Raw genomic sequence first — 22,777 nt, forward strand, 5'->3', positions numbered from 1 at the left:
AAGTTTTAATTTATAACAGTCCAAACCCACAGGAGACAACTCTGTCTTTATCTAAATATTTACATTTGAGAAGCTGAAATCAGATATTATTATTTTTTCTTTAAAAAGAAATATCTGAACTAACAAACCTTTAAAATCAGAAGCCCCCATAACTTGTATTTCAAAGATCTTCTTCCTATCATCAGCATTCTGGCTATTCAACATGTTTTTAAATCAGTGTATTTATGCATTTTATTTGCTTTTTGATTTTCTATTGTTTAAATATTGATGTAATAGCAACAGTTGAGGGTCCAAAATCCAGCCTTTTCTTTCAAAGCGTATTGCAGTTACCATCACACTGAGAGGTTCTCGGCAGCCACTTCATGATTTAGTATATTTTATTCATGCATTGACATTTCCACTATTACTCAATCTGATAAAATAGGCCCTTTGCAATTAACGTCCAAATGTAAAGTGACCTTGCAAAGTGAGTTATGTTGAATTTGTAAATGCAGTGTACCCGACTTTGTTTTTTTTACTTTAGTTCTAGATGTGTATTTGTAACCATGGCATACATTACCAGGATAGATATTCAACATTTATTTCAATTGTAATAATACACTGAATATATGGGTTTAACAATACAAAATATATGAAAAAAAACATGTCATGTCATTATCTATTTAGAGTATGACCAAGTGTGACTCATCACTAATGAAAGATACATTGTAGTTGCAGCCCTGCAGGTGTAATACAGGAGTATTTCTGTAATAAAGTGTACAAATTAAACAATTGTTGGTATGTGACTATGTACAGACATTACTCCCATGTTTCTAAAAGTATTTTAAAGACTGAAGTGTAATAATCTAAATTATACAGCAAATCTAATCTAATCTAATGTAAATCTAAAGACGAATGTGACATAAACACCACCTGAAATAGTTGGATAAGTGCAATTATGTGTTGGATACATGAGTGTTGAAAGAGAAAGTTTCCAAAATCATCTCAATCATCAACTGCTGTGCGATTGGATACAATTTATACAATAATAAGGCGTTTCACTATCTTTAAAGGATTAGAGCATACTAAACTGTCACCGGAAAAGTCTGTTTGTTAGTTCACCGTGCACAAGTAACATGAGTGTGTTTTATAATAAGAATAATATAAAAGACGGTACAAGAAAAAGTACGTAAGTGCATAAAGATAAAAGCCGGTGCCATATTTGAAAGGCTTGGCTGAACTCGGAAGCTTGTACGCCCGGTAGTCGGAGCCGAGTGGAGGGGGGACTCAACGGCGAGAGCTGCAGGCAGTGGTGCGTGTGAGCAGGCGACGGTCACCGACGCGTCTCCTCGACGGCTTTCCGAATATCTTCTACCCACACGGGGATGAACACCCTACTGTCGTAGCGCTCTTTCTGTCTCATATCCAGGTGAGTTAAACTTGCTCATTGTTGGGTCTTGTGGCTGTATCTGTGTGAAAATGTAACCGAGGCTAGTGTGGAAGCTGTGGCCCAATACAAAGGCTTTCTTCGCCGGAGAAAATGCCGGGGTTGCAGCAGCCGGGAGGCCCGCTAGTGTCTATCGAGTCACCGACTAGCAACATTAAACCCTCGGACGTTTCTCGTCTTGTCGTTCATTTGTCATGAATAATGTACCTTCGTGTTTCACTGAATGTGTTACCTGACGTTGTACCAGGGTTTAGTGGCGTTATTGACTGAATATTGTGGTGTTTTCTTTTTACAACCGTGGCCGTTGACGAGAAACATGGTCGCTCTGCGGAGTCTCCTAGCACTGCAAGCCGGGTATCGGCTCAGCTTGTGCCGCTAGGGGGTTACGGGGACAGCCGGGATTTGGTGCAACGAGGAAAACGCTCTGGAGCCAGAAGCACACAACTACACATTTTTGTTATGTAATACAGAAATAAAAACGGCCCATTAATGTTGGCATGGCTGTAAAAACTTTCTTCATACACATGATGTGTCAAAGAAAGTTGGCATACGGCTAAGGTTTAGGCTACCTTTTGGCTAGGTTTCGTGGTTTATGTGCTTTTCGGCATTTTTCAGCGGGGCGCCTGTGGTGGCCCGTCCTGGTTTCGTGTTCTTCCGCTCCTTCTTCCGTTAAGCAGGTTGTGGTCATGAATGAAGAAGCTTAACAGTTGTTATCGGAAATGTTGACTCTCGGTGTAAAGCTGCAGTCGGTTGGCAGCGTCAGGGAGGGGTGGCTTTACATCTTGGGGTCGGTAGGGTGGGACAATATACGATATTATCGCCAGCAGCGAGTAAAAGCACAATATGTTGATCGTGGTGGATTTCTAGTAGCAAATGTTTCACCCAATTGACTTAAACGATGTCTAGCTTGCTAACATTCAAGCATATTCACTTAAAAGTATGTATTGTGTGTATCATAATTCTGTAACACAACAATCATTACTATTTAAATGTGTGTGAAAATGACAGTTGATGCAATTCATGTCAACATAATCACAATTTTTTTACTATAACAAGACCTTTGCTTTGAGTATGAAACAATTTCATATTGCATCTCTACCTACATAAAACATGTGTATCCTTTCCCACACCAGTGATTGAACACCCATGGCACAACCGGTTCATGACCTGCCAACGTCCTCTGTTTATTCTGTATTGTATTACACAGCACAGTCAAAGTTGTCCATCAAGACTAACTAGGAAGAGCTTAAACAGTGTCCATTGTGGCATTAAATGTGAATGAGAAATAATTTACGGAGGGGTTAAAGACCACTTAGAGAAGACATCATTTCATGCTGTTTAGTCTGAAGAAGTATACTCAGATATTAAAGAATTTGCCACTGCAATCTGTGATTCCAGGTCTTATTCCTACAGTCTCACCAGTGATCATTTGGAGTACTAATTTGAAGACTTAATTTTCAAATTTGCACACATCAGTGACCCAATATGTTTCTGCCATACTTGAAAATATGTGACTCTGAAATTGATTAAGTGGGCTTTTTGGTGGGTTTTAATGGAGCCCCATGGCACAAAATTATTTATTTACCCACCTAAACAGTAATTTAAGTGAGATTGGATTAAAATTACTACTGTGATTATTATGTTCTCCTTGACTCTGAACAGTTTGGAAATCACCAAATTATTAGGTTGTAAACTATGTTTAGAAGCAAATCTCTGTCAGAAAAAACTACTTCATTCTGGGTCTTTATAACACTTATTACCTGTGCCATAATCAAAACATAACCAAGGTAGACAACAAATCAGTCCTGGAGTATGTATACAATTATTATGCAGTTATTATGCATGTAATATTATAATCACTATGCAATGGATTGGGTTGAAAATGTAGTTTAATTATTAATATTTTTGCTGCAGTAGAATATTTTACATCCCAGTCACAGCATAAGGCAAACCCGAGGCTAGATCACTAAGTGGACAAATTGGACAACCACCCTCAGGCCACACCGGTCCCAGGTCCATTTTGAGACAATTATTTTGCAGTAATTGAATTATTGCTCATTTGTTGCAGAATGCGCCACATTGAATTGGAAGGGCTTAAGTTGACCTCTGCAAACTCTGCAGACTCTCTCAGTCTAGAAGCCTTTTTAAATGGTATAAACCTTTTTAAATAATGGGTTATTTTCACTTTTCTGGAGTTGAGTCATTATTGTTAGATCAGTATATAATTGAATTCTTGTCCTTGAGAATTTGCTGCACATGATTGTTTCCATTAATGATTTCATTGAAAAAAAAACACCCTAACAGAATCAATGCAGTCAATCAAACTTGTAATGTTTCTCAGCTGTGCTGGCCAGTTTTGGTAACTGATGAATCATATTTGTCCATTTGATTATTTTCAAGATTTTTAATAAAGACAAAACAGGTGCGTGGCACGTAGAACACAAGCAATAAATAGGCTTTTAGTCTGAATACAATACACACCAACATGGATACCCCTTAATTGCTTGGACAGTACCCCAGAATCATTGAGTGCCTTTCCATTTACATGTTTACATAAGGCTACACTGACTGCTGCAGAGTGGTCAAGTTAAATTCCTCCCCTAGATGGCAGCAGAGCACTGAGTATGAACATCTATTCTGCTTGACGTGCAGTTGTTGATCGACTGTAAATTCTGAAGTGCCATCACTTGTCAGTTTTGGTCATTCTGCTGGACAGTAGTGTACACGAGGAACAATAAAAATAAAATGTCATCAGTCATATTTTAGAGAGAATGAGAGGTGGTAAGAAAATGTCTTACACCTGATGGTTGAATCAAATTGTGGATTTCTCTTAAAATAAGTATGACGAAACACATACTTCATATTGCACAAAGTTGTGTCAATCAAGTGACAATTTAGTGTTGTTTCTCTTAAAACTGCTGTGGAAAAAGGACTGTTACGCCAGGTTTATTCAAGATGGGCTTAAACATTACATACACCTGTCGTATGACATCACATCATCCCAGTCCAAATGCCAGCAATCACACAATTTGACAGACATAAAAACAACCAAGCTGTGGGAGACATTTTCACAGAACTGCAGCTCAACAGGAACAGGTACAATTACATAGACACACATACATGGACAGACCAGCAAAATGTTCGGGACAACAGTGTAACGAATATAGCTCATCTGATTTCGGATAAGTCATCATTTGAATAATATGACAAGGGAATCATATGGAAATAAAACAAAGGATTTTACATGTTTATTGTGGTTTGATTTGTCTGGCTTTTTTCATTTTTCTTCATAGATTGAATGATGTGATTGGGATCGGAGGCAGCTGCACTCCAGTGGTCGAGGAACTCTCCCTCCGACACTAGAATGTACTTGATGAACGTACCTCCTGTCGCAGTGAGGCAAACAGAGTGGAGAACATGTGGCCCACCTGGAGGCTATAGCCTTCAGTGCTTCAATGACTCTGACACTGAGTTGTCCACCGTTGGTACGCCTATCTCAGATAAGGTCCAGATGATCATAGAGAGCCTTAGAACCACCCAGTCCTCACTCGAGATGGGTGACGAGATTGAGGAAAATGTGCTGCCTGGACAAGACGGTCATCCCCAAGTCTGCAAGCTTGCAATGGGGTCCTATGAAGGAGCCAAATCCAAAACTAAGGGTTCTTCTACAACCCAGCAGGAAAATGTTTCCTCCCCAATCAACCTTGAGAGCAGTGACTCTGACAGTGATGATTCTGTGGACAAAGGAATTGAGGAGGCGATAGCAGAATACCTGAAAGAAAAGGGTGATCACAAACGTAAAGCGGAACCATGCTCCACATTGCTCCATTCATCAAAAATTCAGCGAAAAAATACACCCATTCCTGATATTTCAAAGCAGAACTCTGATGGCAATGCCTTTTTGATTGCAAGCTACCCCTATCTAAAATGTGTCAAAGCTGAAACCCCAACTGTACCAGCTGCTATACCGATCAAAAAGTATATAAAGAACAAGGTCTCCCTTAATGACAACATTAAAAAATTGGCTCATGATAAAGGTACAATGACCAAAATTTCAGTCTTTCCAAAAGAGCAGACGATAAACTCATCTAAAACAATCAGCATGGCCAACAAAATGAAGTTTCCGGTCACAGTGAAGGTGGAGGAGGATGACTCATATGATTCCAGTAGTGATGATGGCATCGAGGAGGCAATTCAGCGATATCAGTTAGAGAAACAGGAGCAGCAGAACAGAACAGAAGCTTTTATTCCATGTGCAATCAAAGAGGAGTCTGATTCCTCAACCACAAGTGATGATGGAATTGAAGAAGCTATTCGCCACTACCAGCTTGAGCAACTTAAAGAGAAGAGTGTCCTGAAGCCATTCCTACACAAAAGCAATCCGTGCAGTAGGTCATTTACACATGATGTTGGAAGTACAAGCATTGAAAGCATGAAGAAAATCAAACTGAAAAAGAAAAAGACCAGAGCAGAGAAGGAAGTGAAACCTGTTCCTCCTCCATCTGCTTTCATACCCAAGAATTTGCTTTCAGAGAACCAGAAAGGTAAAGGAAATGGCGTGCTTTCATTTAAAGTAGACGGTCTTAAGGATCAGCCTACACCTGCTCCCCCAAAGGTTAATACATCTGCAGAGCTTATGTGTGCTGAGGCAATATTGGACATTTCGAAAACTGTGATGCCTGAGGCCTTCCATCAGAGTGTTGAGCTTAGCAGTTGTGCCCCTGCTGAACCTTCCAGGCAATCTGCAGTGCCCCTCTCTTGCCCTCACGAAGGAAGTGATGACAGCTCAATTGACAGTGAAGATGGCATTGAGCAAGAAATCAGGAAGTTTCTTGAACAGAAGGCACAAATGCACAAACAGCCACCCTCCTCCGATGTGGTGCAAGAGCCTCAAAGTACAGTTGAACCAGAGAAGGTAAAAGCAAAGCAAGTCGCGGTCCAAAAGAAACTTTCAAGAATGTCACTGACACAGAGAAGAAAAAACATGGAGGAAAACCGCAGCAATTCTAACATGTCAGGGATCCATAACGATGTAAAAGAATCGGCACCCAAATATTTACCTGGTAACAGAAAGGATGTGAGTACACTGGCGTTTTCCAGCAAACCTGGATTACAGAAGACAGAGCAAAGTGGAGATAAAAGCAGCTCTCTTGACAGTGATGAGGACCTGGACACTGCTATAAAAGACCTGCTCAAGACAAAAAAGAAGACAAAGAAAAAGACAAGAGAATTTAAGCGGAAATCAAAAAAGTGCCTCAAGGATGAAGAACAACTGCTAAGAAATGCCTCACAGACAAAAAAGCTAAAACCTGATCCTGTATTCAAACATAGTGCTTTGAAAAAGGTCCAAAAGATAAAGGATGACATGCAAGACAAGACTGTATCAAGTAAAAAGAACATTTCCCAACATAAACAAACTGATGAAAGTAAAGGGCATGGTATTCATGAAGGTGACACTGAGGTATTAAAAGGGACTGAAGGACAGGACTCCATGTTGCTGCAAAACCCCCAGACCACTCTTCAGCTAAAGGAAGATAGTAGTTCAGTCGACAGCGACGATAGCATTGAGCTAGAGATCAGGAGGTTTCTGGCTGAAAAGGCCAAAGTTTCAACGGCAGAGAAAAGCAAAGATGGAGATGTATCCAGGAATGGTACTGCTGTGGTTTGCAGTCCACCACAAGATGACCACACTAAAGAGGAAAATCAGCTGGCTGAAATTCCAAGAAAAAATATGTCACCCTCCGTCTCTGGACAATTATTAATTTGCCCACCTCTGCCAACGCCACAGAGTTTGGTACCAGACATCTCTATTGTTAACTCTCAATCACATATGTCCTTAGTCCAGACCTGCAGCCCCAGTCCTTTGGAGCCGGCAGATGGAGCAGGTGCTGCGAGAACTGAGCAAAAGACGTCAAGCATGCAGAGAGGGGACACCCAAGATGTCCCCTCACAAATAAAGAGAGTTCAACCAGATTTGAGCGCCAGCATTGCCCATTCTTGTTCCGAGTCGATTAAATGGCGCCGGAGCCTGGGGCTCCCCATCACTGACACCAAGACTCTCGGTCGTCAACCATTCCTTATCACCTCATCTAAAACGAACGAAACTGCACCAGCAACTCTGCCACATCAGAGCAGGGGCATTCACCTCAACTCACAGACTCCAGTTGCTGCTTGGTCCTCTTCGAGGACCAGTGGACCACCGTTCCCCTGGTCCACAGAGAAGACTGTAAATACCACACACCGACCCCCTGTAAAGAATCCTTTATCCTCCTCTGGGCAGCAACCAAGAATGTCTTTTTCAAGGAGCATGCCCCCTGATCACAAGTCACCTTTACCTATAGAGGGAGAGACAAAGAGTATGGTGCATATATCTAAGGACAAGAGTGTGTTTGTTGAACTGGAATCTGATAGGACCAACCACGTTCAGGTTCGAAGCAGGGAAAGAAACCAGGGAAAGGAGAGAGGGGACTTGATAATTGAATCTAAGAAAGAAAGTGAGAGCTTGAAGATAGATGGCAAAGAAGTACATCTAGAAAGAAAAGAGGAAGAACTTGTAGATGAGGCAGATGATGAGTCAGGCAGCGGAAGAAACCCAGAGAAGACGCAGGGCTTTTCCACATTGTAAGTATTTCCTAACACATGATCACTATATCCCATAGCATCATTATCCAACTTTTTGTACAAGTGACATTTTCTCATTGTGCCCTGCTTACAAATATATGGAAGGTTAGAATTAAGCCCATTCATTTATATACTCTTAAAGGAATGTTTGATTATACAAAACAGTCCGTTTTTATTGTGTTTGTACATTAATTCTGTTATGCAGCCTACTGCACCATGAAAACCTGAAGTAAGTCCATGACACCGCACCTTTTTAAAAAGCAATACACTGGCATTTTTGCAGAAGGGCAGGAGTTGTGCTCTTATCTACACTCGGAATACTCCGACCCCGAGAAAATACACGCTGTTATTTCTAAGTCTAACATGATTTATGCGTCATGCAGGTTTACTTTAAGGGGACGTCAGCGACCAGTTCATGTTTAAAAGTTAAAGGATGTTTTCATGACTGACTTATTCAGGGGTATGTCAACAAAAGCAAAAAAAGATAAATACTAATGTATGATTAGATTATTCACCTATAAGGTGTCCAGTCCATTTTCACAGAGTTTGGTACCATTACTGATGTGGGTGGAGAGTAGCTGTGTGAGAATCTGCTGCTTTTCTATATCATGGTAGGATACAAAGCTTAATTTTTTAACTGGACACAAAATAAAACCCATTTAAAGATGCCCCCCTTTGGTATTTGTCACCCATTATTCAATTGATAAAGACAAAATAAGTGAGTTGACCAGTTAAATCACTGACCTAAATACCTACATATCAGAATGTGTATTTCAATGTGTAAAAATGTGAAATGTCCGAACTCTGTAGAACCAAACTTGAAAAGAAGCCACTGACGACTTTAACTATATCCAGCCTGGTTTTCTTTGTGTGCCATTTAGTTCCCAACGCTCGGTATTGAGTCAAAAAAATTGATAGTGTCAATATCTGGACTTTGATGAAATTATCGTCTTCTTTCAGTCAAAGACGGAACAACTTTCTGCCCTCACATTGATTCTGTGCACTATCAAGTGTTAAATGAAATTATTTGTGTCTCTTTAGATCTGCTCAAAATCTCTTAAATTTATTAAACAATCACCAGCCGCTGAAAACACAACGCAGGTGCATAGTATCGCTTCTTTTGGGGAATGAGCTCCTCGCATGCTTATTGGCTCACTGATGCTGATGAGATATTAACTAAATTTGATATTGAATGACAGCATATTTCTCATATTTGGTGATACAGAGAAGGTCAAAAACACAAAAGTATTGAAGTTCAATACCCAGCCCTAGTCCTACTCAACTCTAGCATTGAGTCTCTGTATATTCAGCAGCTCTGACTTGGAAAAACATATCTCTTGTTTTCGTCCTTTTGTCTCGTTGAGTCAGATTGTTGAAGCTCTGAATGGGATTTTGTGGATTTCTAAATTTTTGTACATAAGGAGAAAATGTTGGGTGTTCCGCTTTTTAAAACAACAGACCACCGGCCCCTTTAATGTAGGAACCTTTTCACAGCAAAAGCAATGGAACATTCACGCATCATGTCTTAAATACTACGGAGATATTGTACATTTACCCATTTGCTTTTGTGTTTCAGACACAGTGCCCTTAGTTTAATGTGAGGATTTAAAAAGTCATAGATGCGTAGTTAACTCTCAGTCGTTGATGAAAGCCACTTTAACAGTATCGGGCTTTAATTCCTCTGCGACTTGGAGTTTTGTTTTTGTTTTGTTTTCACTTAACTGTGTCTGTCTGTTTTTTGCTGAATTTGATGTTTTGTCACACAAAAGTTTCTTGAATTTCAAATGTAAAAAAAAAAAAAAAGGCTATTTATTTACTTTGTCAAAAAAAAAAGTTACTGAACATGCTGTGCATTGCCAGGATTTGTACATATTTTGTAAGAATTTCTTTTTCATTTTTCTCTTTCAAATACAAAACCTTTGGCTGTGTCTTTTAAGTGCATCTGTGTAATAAAGAGTGTGATCCAAACAACAAGTGGGTCTCCTTCGTTCATAATGTGCATCGGGTTGAGAGTGGACGTCGTAGTGATGGATTGTAAGTGTGTAGGTGAATTACCGGTCTGATGCATGTCCTGCTCTTGCTCGCCCAGGTCTTTGTCCAGTGCCATTGACCCTGGCATTACCTTCAGACCTTGCATAGCTCTTACCTCAGAGGAGAGAAGCCAGATGTTCGGCAGGAGATACCTGCCTGACAAATGCAAGAAGGTACAATTGCATACAAACCAAAAAAGAGCTCAGCTCACTTCATTATTTGACTTATTGCCAAATGTCAGAGACACGTTGTTAACTCACTGTCCACATCAATTGAAAAAGTTGAGTAATATTAAATATGAATTCAACCATGCTTGCAGGGGAGAGCTCCAGTGCAGGCCAAGATTCCAATGCAACGTGTCAAAAGAAAGCTTCAGTTTATCTCAACAGGTATGTGACTGGACACACAGGATGAAGTGAATGATCCCAATCGTAAGAAACTCTTCACCTTAGTTCATTTATGTCTTTGTTGCAGGAGAAATGAAGCGCAAAGCGAGTACTGCACAGCAGAAATGAAAGTCATTCTGCACTTGAAATGTACTTGCACGTTAATGTAAGCGTTCTTGTTAGTTTTGTTGCAAACTAAGATTTAAATGGTATATTCCTTATCTTGTAAGGTCTTAAGTTACATATATTAGGAAGGTTTTCAAAAGTACAACAATAGGAAAGTTAAAGTTTATAACAAATAAAGGGAATATCTTGTTTTTCCAGTTAGGGATTATAATGAAGGAGTCTTAAACTGCAACTGTCTCAGTGTTTTATTAGTTGTTATAACTAAATGTTCTAAATCATTTTTACATTGCTCCTGAATAATATAATATAGAGACATAACTGTGTCAAATTCTTAGTTTAGTGTAATTTTGGTTGCCAAACCTTTGTCAGGAGTTATTTTTATTACACTTTTTGTTGCACCTTTTATGGTTTCACAATGTGAGGGCATTGCTGTTAGTTGTGTTCTATTTGATTTTCAATAAAGTTATGAGTTTAAAAAAAAGTCCATTCCTGGCATAAGGTACATTAGAGCAAAAAATGCAGCAAACACTGTATACATGTCACTTTAATATGCATCAAACGAATTACACAATTTATTAAAATACATTGTCTTAAAAAGAAATGACCTTCAGTGGGGGGAAATTTACAAATTAAATGTGGAAAAAACAAGTAAAATGCAGCCATTACACCTACGATGAGTTACTGAGGGGAAAAAAGGCTTTGCAGCTCCTATACTGTGACTGAAATGTGTGCTTTAAAGAGACATGATTCAGTGTAATATTTGACCATAATACCTGATTAAAAACACATAAAGGGCCAATTTAGTCAATTAAATGCAATTTTTCCCGAGAGGCTGTTGCTCAACCAGCCTCATGTACCTGTTAGAGTTTTCTGTAAAAAGCCAGTAGACCCGTTCCATTCCAGGTGTTCCATTTGACCAATCAATCAGATTTTACCAGATTAAAAACCTGTAAAGGGCAAATCCAGCCTACAAAATGCAAATGTTCTGTTTTTCAGCTCCTACTTTGTGACTGAAATGATTAAATTCCACACTCTTTTGTTAAAAATAAACAGCTACTATAACCAATCTATTTATTTTATTATTATTATTGTTTGCCAAATAGTAATTGCAAATTCCCCGCTGTGACTCTGTGATGCCACTGTAGCTGACCACAGTATGAACCAGGACGAGTGAAGATGGTTTTAATTTTTAATTTGACACTTGGTACACAGTGGATAACAATAATTTGTAAATGTAATATGTAATATGATTCAAAATCTATTTTCCAAAAAATATGAAGAGGACTTAACTGAAATTTGGAAATCCTTTTTTCAATAAGTAAGCCCATAACCAAGTATCCTGTTTTGCTTTAAATTAGAGATTTTATCGCAGCATTCTGTTGATATCACTTATTATATGCCCCCTTTCCTGTTAATTGAACTATATAGCTTCCTGGGCTGTGCGCTTTCACAAGTACATGTGAATAAAATGCATAACAATGTTGATTTAAAACTCTTCGGCAGAGCTTCTTACGAAGCACGACGACAGGCGACTGAAGCGCAGCTGATTGTTCAGCTCGCTGAACTCTTTCATGAGCGACTCCTTCTGCAGTTTGAACTGTACCGAGAAAACAGAAAAAAGGAGTTAAACAGAAATAAAAAATAGCATATAGAAACTGAGAGACATGGGATTCAACACTTTGTCCAATCAGGAGCCAGAACTCCACAAAGAGGCGGTCCTCGCTGCTCATGTGGTGACAATATTTGCCAGTGAATAAATGCTCATTCATAACGTGGCAAGATAACTTTGCTGGCAGCAGCTTTAAATATGATTTAAAGATAGAGCATCTAATGTTTTAAACCAATATTTTAATGGAACACCACACACCAGACCACTTACCCCTTTTGCATATTTATAAAACTGATCTGCTTCCTCTTGTCTGCCGGTCTGAAAACAAAAAAGGTTTATAAAATGTTAGATCGGCCTGGAAACATCCAGTTGTGAAAGTGTGTCCTTCACTGGACCCGAGGGTTAAAGAATATTCATCCACGCATCATTTAGAGGGGATTTTAAATATACTATATATAATTTAGAATGCGGGCTGAGAGAATATTGAGCAGACTCAGGACAGAGAGTAAGCTGAATCTGCTCTGGCTGTCACAGATACACACATTCAGTCTTTCCACCGTATTTTCAATAAAGTAATTTAAAAAAAACCTTTCTGGTATCTTAAAGCCACCATAGTTCCTTGATTATCTTGGGAAAGGGAGAGGAAAGCAGAGTTCTCCTCTTATTTATTATTTCAGTTTCACCATTAGATGTCACTGTAATTCTTAAATGCTATACTTTTTCTGAACTTGAGAGATTAAGAGGGTACGATTCTATAGCTGACAGCAGAAAAACTATAATATACGTTACATAAAGTAGCCTAAAAAACAGGGACACAGGGTGTGAGTTGGCAGAATGTCATCACCACTCACCTTGAGGCATATCAGAGCCAGGTAGGCCCACACCTCTGCATTATGGTTGTTCAAATGGTTGGCCTCAGTGAAAGCTTCCTCAGCGATGTCCAGTTCCTCCAGCTGAAACACAATAACTTTCTTTGTAAAGGAAAATATGCCTGACAACTTAGCAACACTAGTACTTGAATTATTGGCTTTGTACATGTGCTTGTAAAGAATATTTTCAGGATTTTCTGAGAGTAAAGTCTTACCTGGTAACAGGCGGTTCCCAAACCCAGCCACGTCAGGCAGGACGCAAACTGCTCACAGGCTCGCAGGTAGACTGTTTTAGCTTCTTCATACTGTAGGTGAAATACACAAGAATAAATCAAAAGTTACCCTCTCCAAGGTAGTGGCTTGATAAAGATGTTTTGTGACTAAAATGATGAGCTTTTAAGTTACATTTTAAAAAGAGAACCACTTTGATTTTTGCCTGGTTTCTACAGGACATCACTCTGTTTATGATAAATATTTACATTTAGTTCTGCAAATTCAAACAAATGTGAACCAGCACACGCCATGAAAACAAGGAAGCTAAATGGATTTCATGTCAAAATGGCTGCCGTGCAAGGGGGCCATTTTTCTAGTTTAGAAAAAATACTTTTATTGCCATCCATACATGAGAGCACTCATTAGAACCAGGCAAATACTAAAAAAAACAAAACAGTAATACAAGTCTCAATATCTTACCCGCTCCTGCTGGAGGTAGACGGACCCCATGCGTAGGAGGACGAGGTGCGACGGATGCTGCTGGAGTTTCAGGCTCTGCTCGTAACACTCCTGGGCATTGGCTACTTCTCCTTGCAGGTAGTGACAGTGACCGCGCAGAGCCCATATGTCCGCATCCTGCTAACACCGTGTTAGAAACAGGTGTTAAATGAAGGCTGACTGGTAAACAGTGCATCAATATGATGTTATATGAATACAACTGAACCCATAATACTGCACTAGGGTTTAATTGAATCCCAAAATGTCAGCATGTGTTGACTGTGTTGCTTTGAAGATGAAGTAAAGTGATGTAGTTAATGTCCGGTGTGTAACACGTAAGAGGTTTTATTGACAGAATTTGAACATAATACCGAAGAATAGGTTTGTATAGGTATATACTTGCTAAAAGTACCTGATCATTGAGACGCAGTGCCTCCTTGAGGTTTGTGGAAGCACTGCTGTAGTCGGTTTTGAGCAGCTGTAGCTGAGCTAGATGATGGAGGTAGCAGGCACTGCGACCACCGTCTGAAGACAGGAGCTCCTGGGCCAGAGCATGCTCGGCCATCTGAGGACAACAGAACGATGTTAGGTGACTTCTTTTCAGCTTGTTGAGAAGAAAAAGTGTGTAGACTCCCATGTGTGAAAATGATGTCTCATGCTCCCCGAACCACTCTTTCACAATTTGAGCCTGATGAATCCTGGCTTTGTCATCTTGGAATATGCCCATGTCATCAGGGAAGAAAAAAATTGATGGAATAATCTGGCTATTCATTATATTGAGGTAGTCAGCTGACCTCATTCTTTGGGCACATAATGTTGCTGAACCTAGACCTGACCAACTGCAGCAACCCCTTACCTATTTGCTTAGTTAAATCCAGGTAGGTTTTGACCAGGCAGTGTATTTGTAGGCATGCACATAGTAGTTTGTAAGTAGATACATAACCAAGACGGTTATGTATCCAAATTTACAGGAAAAACTACTTCACAGATTTATATAAACTTTGTTAGACGATAAGTTATAGGCAAAGGAAGAATACATTAAATGTTGGTGCATATTAGTCCACAGTGTTATTACCTTCAAAGCATTATTCTTCAAGAGGAACCCAGCAGTGTCTATGTAAATGGAGGAGGACTGTTTCGCTGAAGGCTCATTGTGTGTCTCTGGGTCCGGCTCAACAGACTTGTGATCTGAAGAAAACAAGATTAAATTGTGACGTAACATCAGCTACTGAATCCAGACATGTATTCACTGTCAAATGCACGACAAGAGGAGTGTTATTTTCAAGTAGTTTGTCCTGACAGATGTGGCCATGTGCAATATTTCCAAAGATGGAGAAAAAAAACCTGAAAATGCACAACTCCCTATTTGTGAGTTTGTATTAGATAACACAGGATGTGTTTTTAATGTTGTTGGACCTGTAATATGGTCAACCTGCACCATTTCAGCTTTGCTGGCTGCGTTGTTGGTCCTTGTCTCAATCAGATGAAGAGACAATACCCACTCATTTAATCCCGGTCCACCTCACCTTGATCATCAGTAGAAGACTGCCCAGGAGTGTCTGTCTCCACTTGCTCAAACTCCTCACTGTCAACAGTTTTGTTCTCCACTCTCTGTGTTTGCATATTTTCCTTGACTGGCTTCAGTTGCTTTCTGGCCTCCTTATAAGCCCACTCCGCCATGATGGAATCATTCTGGCTCTCATAGAGCAAACCTAGACGAGCAGAGCACAAAACAAGAGCTCGGGTTTAAGTGTTGCTAAAGCATTTAATTAAAGCCACTTAAGTAGAACTGTTGCCTACAGCTAACCCGTGAGGGTATGTTCACTAAAATCTCCTACTGTAAATGAGACTAAAGACTTTTATTATGATCTGGACCCAAACAAATGAATCTATGTTACAAGCTTTTAAAGACAGATTTATGCATCAAAATCCAACTAATGAATACATGTCAACCATGCCACTGACAGTGTCTTGTGTAGCTGGAACTTTATCATAATGTGGGTTAGTATCTCACCGAGCAGTGTCCACGCCACCACACTGGACGGATCTATGCTGGTCGCCTGCTCCAGGAACGTCTGGGCCTCATCATAATGTTCAAATGTTGCTGCCAAGACTCCACACATCATCAGGCTGAAAGAAATATTCCAACATCACTTTCTTTCTTTTTTTTTGCCGGCAGCAAATTATCTGGAATCTTAATTACTGAGTCACTTTCTCGTGAAAAAAGTGTCGAGTTGGCTGCGTCCAGATTCTGATTTCTCTGTTCTTACTGACTGGGATGCAATAATACAACCTGACAAAAAAATGCAGCCTCAGAATTTTCAGTTTTTAACGTGTCCATTTTGGGGGTCGTGTGGATGACTGTCCAGCAGAATTGTGTAGATTATGTACAGAGTAGTGTAGATTTAGTCTCAAATCCACACCCAGGCTCATTTTCAAGTCTCCAATTACCCAAAACACAATCCACATGTTTTTGCCCTTTTGGAGGAAACTAGAGCACCAGAGAACATGCAAACTTCTCACAGAAAGTCCCTGGTCCAAAATAGGAAAGGGCATTTGCATCTCTAATTATAAACAAATGGGTGACAAGGTGGATGTGAAGGGTGTTGTTAATATGTTAATTTGTCTTGTGTTATTGGAGCATTTCTGACCTGGGGTGATGCGCCTGCTGCACGGACATGGCGTCGTAGAAACACTCTTTAGCCTTCATGTAGTCTCCCGTTAGCATGTACAGACTCCCCCACATGTATTTGTAGGAGGGCTCCTTGGGACACCTCACCACTAGCTGCAGGGAAATAAATGCAATATACACAGATCGGTCAGTTAAAGTATCAGCTAGAGTCGTCATGTAGTATAAATACGTGAATTACTTGTTGTAGCTGACACACTGAAAAGAGGATTTTAGTGAAGAGTAGAATTAAGTCATTGTACCTCTTGGTAGTACTGCGAAGCCTGCTCATAATCCCCAGTAAGCTGAGCCTCCCTTGCAAAATGTTTCAGCTGCGAACAACTCAAATGATTTTCATCTGGAGGGTCATGGACAGTGTCGTCTGAATAAATCTGGTGAGGAGAGGATGAAAAGGAGGATTTCATTTGATATACAGTACTGTAAACATCTCAGGGCACCATTAGGATTGTTCACAATGCTATTCTGACCGTACAGCATAATTATTTCTCAATCCCTTTAGTGGAACACATGCAGACATTATGGGAAAAATGTAAGCAGTTTTAAAATAGCACATTTTTCCGGGGATAAAAAACAGCTTCTACAGGTTTAAGTGGCAAGTATTTAGGATGATTTACGCTTACACTTAAAAAATAGCACAACCCTGGCTCTCTTAAAACTAGTGTAGATCACAAATTAATAATGTTACTGGTAAAACATGCGTTTGTCCTATTTCATGCATGTATATAAAATGACAGAAAATGACTTTGGTAGAAGTTTAAGTCACTTGTTTATAATATTACTTAAGTAAAAGTCTTGAAGTATATGACATGTACTGTGCTTAAGTATCAAAAGTATATTTTCTGATATAAAATGTACTGAAGTTTTAGAAGTAAAAAGTGAGGAGTAAGGATTGAGCCTCCCTCAGTGGCAGGGCGAGTTGTCTTTTAACTGGAAGGTTGTGGGTTAAATTCCTGGCTCTGCTAGCCTATATATGTGTCCTTGAGCAAGACACTTAACCCCATGTTGAAGCGTGTGAATGGGTGAAAACTCTTTTTCTTCTGATTTTATTTGGTGGTAACGAGTGACAAAGATAGTTAGAGGAAATGTAGTGGAGTAAAAGCAAAAGTTGATATCACAGATATGTGAATTTTGAATATTTGTACTTTGTTACATTACAACACTGTTAATGAAATACAAACGCATTCATTATATTCGTGTGTGTGTGTGTGTGTGTGTGCATGAATGTTTGTGTTACCTTGTCAAGCGCTACGTGCATCTCATCCACCAGGTAAACGTAGAGCTTGCTAACGAAAGCCTGTCGCTCCTGAGGGTCGGTGAACGGCTCCGTCCTCTGCATCTCGTCACGTACGACCTTCACCACTGCATGCTACACAACACACACGGACACACAGAGGTGACACACTGGGAACGACACTATCCATGTCAGTCATGTTATTGTCACTTTTTTTACTGCAGTTCAACTGGGCTGCGCGTGTCTGACCTTCATTTGCTCCTTGAAGGCAAAGTATCTCCCCGAGTCATTGAGTGATCCAATCAGCTGAACTTTCATTTGCTCCCAGCTGCAGTCTTCCAGCGGCTTACATCCTGCTTTTAGTAATTCATTATACTGGTCTGAAACGTGGCTCACCACGTTGGCTACCTGCTTGTGGAAGTCGAGCACTGCCTGTAGAAGCAAATACACACACGGACACAAACGAAATTAGAAAATATTCAACTTACGGCTGTTGTGTGGTTTTTGTTTTGCTGTGGTTTGTTTTTACCCTTTCCGCTCTACTTAGACCAGCTTGATCTGCTCTGGGTGGGATCAGTGCCTTCACCCTGCAGGAAAGAGAGAGGAACGTCTCAGCATGTTGTCACGCATCACAGGCAAATTCACAATAACAGTATGCAGCCTTTAAATGACAGGATTGGAACGCTTGGCCTCAGAACGTGTTGTTCTGAGGTTGAATGGCTTAGGTCAAACAGGTGATCACCGTCTGGTCAGTTCCTCTGGAGTAGTTTTGGGCACCAGTGGTTTATCCAAGGCTACCTCAATCATCACGTAAGTCTTGGAGCCTGTAAACACCTGTCATTTACAGGAATGACTTGTTAATATACTTTTTAAAACGCTGCATAACATCAGGTAATTAGTATATTAGAACTTTGTTCTGTTATCAGTGCATCTGTATTAAAAACTAAACCATAGTTTACTCACAGTAAATGACTCGTATGGTATGACATTGTCCTGCTGTTCAGTAGAAACTTACATTTCCCTCTGTGTTCATGTACACTTCAGGTTTGGTCTTCATTTGACTCGCCTTGACATGATTCATCTTCACTTGACTTGACCGGTGGCTGTTTGCGCTGTCTGCTGAAGTCGCCCGACTCTGATTGGCAGGGAGCTAAAATCATGAAAACATTAAATCAAAAGATTTTGCATAGTCTCACGTGGAGATGTTTTTTTTTTAGTTTATCTGAAAAAAAAACACCCCTTAAAGTATGTACATAACTGCGTGAATGTGAGTAATACCCTGTTCATCAGCGTGGCCCCAGAAAAGGGATGAACGGTGTACGCTCCTCGGATGCGCGTGACTCCGGGATATAGCAGCCGTCCCATGTCCACAAACGCAACCCCATGGATGGACCGCTCTATGTTCTCCTCAGTTGTCTATCACACACACAGTTTGTTAAACCACTCGGCAAGATAAATAATCTCAAAATGCTTCATTCAAATGACTTAAAGACTAAAACATCATGTTAGCGTTGGTTAAAACTTCAATGCAACTTGATATTGTTAAGTTTTCTGAACTTATCCTTTGATATCAATGCTTTTCACACCTGTTTGCCCTTTCGTAACGTTGCCACCGACCTCATGATCTCCACTGGCCACAGTCTGCTCTCAGTGATCCTCTGCCGAAGTCTGGAATTGCAGTAAATAGTAAAAAAAAAAGAGACCTTTTTGACAGGTTTTTGACCTGAAAACTAAACTCTGCTATGGTGAGAAACACAAAAAGTGTCATGTGGAGCTGAAAGACTTGAGCAGCACTGAGTGTGAACTCATTTGACGAAGGTTTGACTGTAACTGACATTCATTTCTATGGCAAGAATTACATACTACAGCTTTAAATCACTTGTTAAAATCAATTTTGAAGATTTAATGAAATGTAATTGACCCTTTTTTTTCCTTAATACTTTATCTACTTAATTATTACAGTACTTACTCTCTCCAATCTTTCTTTATGAAGTCTTCTCTGTTTAAATGACTTTATTTTTTCTGTCCCGCTTTTGTTTGGCCTTGGTTTTTCTTGGTTTTTGTGGCTTTTAATTTGTTGATAAAGCACTTTTAAACTCATTAATTATTATTATAAGTAGTAGTAGTAGCAGTAGTATTTAAGTCCAGAAATAGTCCCAATAAACTGAGTTATGTGTGTAAGTGACCTGGCAGTTCCATCTTCATCCATGAAGCAGTGCATCTCAGTGTCCCAGCTCACCCTGCACTTGAAAGTCTCTGCCTCCTCACGAAAGGCCCGGTCCTGTAGGAATATTTAGACATTCGGTCGTGTAATTCCCCATGTTTGCATGTTTTTGTATGTTAATGTTTTTAAGGCTCTTATCATTAGCTAACCCTGTGTCTTGAATATACCTTGACCTTAAAGTCTGGCCATATCTATCAAATCTATCTTGTATTTATCTGTGATGTGACACAAAGCAAAATCTGAAGGCTGCTGGACATGCAGTTACCTCGACGCCGGTCAGCTCGCCGTCCTCCAGCTCAATGGGCTCTTCGTGGAAATAGGATCCATGTATGAAGTGGTTGTCTGGGACCAGCACGTCCAGATGGAGTCTCTTCTTCAGTCTGGTTTTATTTTCCCTATGCCCCCCTGACTTCAGGTGTCCTTTACAAAACACCAGCACCTGATCCTCCTAAGAGTGAGAAGAAGTCAGTAGCCACAGTAGTTAGATCTTAAATCATGAAAGGTTAAAATTACCCCATTTTTTTCCCAAAAAAACGGTGTCAAAGAAACACTATATGATTGTCATGGGTTATTTCCAATAAAATTATGCTTAAAGAAGCTTCACATTCACCTCTGCAGTCAGAGGGACCTCCAGTGCAGCAGTATAGGCGGCGGAAGCTGGGCTAGTGCCAGGTGTCAGTGAATCAGGGAGGGAGTAGGCTGTCTCTATGGTTACTGTCAGCATGTTGGAGGGTGAGAGTTCAGCCTCAGACAGCAGTGGAGTCGGTACACTGATGCGCACATCCAGGGTTGCTTGCTAAAGAGGATCAAATGATGAAACACATGTATTTACATTGTATTTACCTCGTTCTAGATTCTAGATTTTCATCTTTCTCACAAAGACACCACAACATCACTTTGTCTAATTGGGAAAAATTGGACAAATTACACACTTTTACAAATAAATGTATTATTTTTATTATTATTATTATTATTATTGTTATTATTACAAACAAACCTGAATGACATCTTTGATTGGGGAGCTGGTGAGTGGATGTAGTGGGACAGTGGATGAGAAGCTGCGCTTACCTGAAGAGAAAAGAGAAAATCTGCAATCTGAAAAAAGTCAGATCCTGCTGTTCTGACTTCCAGAGAGAGCAGCAGCCATTTGGGGAGATACAGCTGATACAGTTTGTCTCCTCACAGGATACAAGTACATTGCAAACATCATTTCTGACTTGAACAGTGATACCTTGCAGCAGCGGCAGCAGGTCGACCACAGCCTGGCCCAGCACCACTGTCTTTGCATCAGCTTTCTTCACCTTGGGCAGAATCTCTGACACCGTCACTGTCCATACAAAACAAAATAAAAATAATTTTAAAAAAGGATGATAAAAAAAAAAGGGGAAAACAAATAGGAATTAAACATAAATTAATAAAAACAGTTAAATAGAATAAAAGTAACTCATAAACGTTTACATAGCAGTTTTTTTCTTGTAAATGGCTTGTTTGCTCAAATGGTTGTCAGTGTAACACATAATACTATCAGGCTGGTTAATGTGTTTTTCAATTTGAGCACAACTCTCAGTTTAATGAAAATATAATCACTGAGATTGTGATTATTTTTGAACAACTCATAACATGTCTGATGTATTCCTCCATTGATGGTGGACGATGTGCACCGTCCATCTTCTGTTTATACAGGGAAGCTAAGTGTGGCTCTCATGGAGACAACAGTGAAACAATTTGCAGGAAGTCACAGCAACAACACTTTTGTAAATTGATCTTACATATGATGGGTTTGTGGGCCATGCCACTCAGTGCGTGAGCGCTGCTGGGGGCAGGGAAGCTGCAGGTAAAGTTGTATTCAACACAATGCTCCAACGGGTTGAGTTCCTTCCTCTCTGACTCCCCCAGCACCATTCCATCTGTTTCAACCTTCAGAAAACTCAAGCTATCTGCCTTTTTTCCTTGCTTAAAGGAGAATATACAGAGAAAAAAAGAGCTTTAGCTGGATAAACACACACACACATTCAACTTTATTTTTAAACTCAGCTCAAATAACATGTAGTTATGAACTATACTACTAATGAAGAATGGAAAACAATAGTCTGGATGCTCATTTTGAATAATTAATGAGGAGACATTCATTTAAATTAGCTTGTGGGTTATAGGTGCTAATAAAAAAAATGCTAGCAAACTTTACCTTTTTTTATGACTAAAGTAGCACCATGAAAGAACAGCAGAACAAACATATGTATAAATGTTTTGTGTATCAGAGCTAAACAAGTGAGCTTACCAGGTTATTGCCACGAATGACAGTTATGTTTATCATGGTTATCTCTGCTGAACTATCTGGTGTCTCCATGTTTACAAAATTGACAGATTAGCTGTTAGCTGTCCTGTGATATACTCGTTTGCTCGAGGGACACAAAAAGTCTTCTTCGTTGGTATTAGGGCAGTTGTTGAGACGTTATATTACGACCTATTTTTTCCCCCTTTACCGTTGCTTTATTAGTTTGTTGTGAAGATTTAAAAAAAGATAAAAGACACGTTTCGCTCTCATCTACGGTCACCAGAATCTACACGTTCTGTTTCCATGACGACGGTGGCTGGTGCGTTCAAGTACAGTCAGAAACGTCAGTTAGAAGTTCGGTGTCAGTAATAATGCAACTACATGGATGTCAGCTGCCATAAAACACCCCCAAAAAACTATTTTTATGTATTTTATTCAATTTAAAAGTGCTAATGTGAGACTTTACTTTGAAATGTCTCTAAAACATCCATGGCAGACCCGCACAATGACATTACGCCACCAGTAGAGGGCAGCAATATTCTGAAGCGTGTTAATTCGCAGTCTACCCTACCGGAAGAG

General features: G+C 39.8%; 2 protein-coding genes across 3 annotated transcripts; one reads left to right on the forward strand and one right to left on the reverse strand.

Annotated features, from left to right (window-relative positions):
* The first annotated feature begins 1,124 nt into the window (after positions 1–1,124).
* ppp1r26 (protein phosphatase 1, regulatory subunit 26) lies at positions 1,125–11,049 on the forward strand. Its single transcript, XM_044012281.1, has 5 exons — positions 1,125–1,408; positions 4,720–8,047; positions 10,137–10,251; positions 10,398–10,467; positions 10,553–11,049. Exons 2-5 carry the CDS (start codon positions 4,791–4,793, stop codon positions 10,591–10,593), a joined length of 3,483 nt encoding a protein of 1,160 aa, XP_043868216.1. The 5' UTR covers positions 1,125–1,408; positions 4,720–4,790; the 3' UTR covers positions 10,594–11,049.
* A 70-nt stretch (positions 11,050–11,119) lies between these two features.
* cfap70 (cilia and flagella associated protein 70) lies at positions 11,120–22,501 on the reverse strand. 2 transcript variants are annotated; one of them, XM_044012280.1, is made up of 25 exons: positions 22,202–22,501; positions 21,693–21,876; positions 21,155–21,250; positions 20,921–20,991; positions 20,534–20,719; positions 20,189–20,371; positions 19,886–19,980; positions 19,286–19,367; positions 18,978–19,115; positions 18,715–18,849; positions 18,442–18,533; positions 18,229–18,286; positions 17,949–18,131; positions 17,703–17,834; positions 16,711–16,839; positions 16,431–16,564; positions 15,794–15,909; positions 15,306–15,491; positions 14,855–14,967; positions 14,192–14,344; positions 13,762–13,917; positions 13,284–13,373; positions 13,051–13,152; positions 12,470–12,517; positions 11,120–12,187 (listed from the first exon to the last, which is right to left on the reverse strand). In XM_044012280.1, the coding sequence occupies exons 1-25, from the start codon at positions 22,268–22,270 to the stop codon at positions 12,077–12,079; spliced, it is 3,042 nt and encodes a 1,013-aa protein (XP_043868215.1). In that variant the 5' UTR covers positions 22,271–22,501; the 3' UTR covers positions 11,120–12,076. The 2 variants fall into 2 exon arrangements, with proteins under 2 accessions (XP_043868215.1, XP_043868214.1); XM_044012279.1 differs by having other exon boundaries at positions 13,762–13,920.
* Positions 22,502–22,777: the final 276 nt, after the last annotated feature.

The sequence above is a fragment of the Solea senegalensis genome, linkage group LG21 (genome assembly GCF_019176455.1).
Source record: "Solea senegalensis isolate Sse05_10M linkage group LG21, IFAPA_SoseM_1, whole genome shotgun sequence".
NCBI lineage: Eukaryota > Metazoa > Chordata > Actinopteri > Pleuronectiformes > Soleidae > Solea > Solea senegalensis.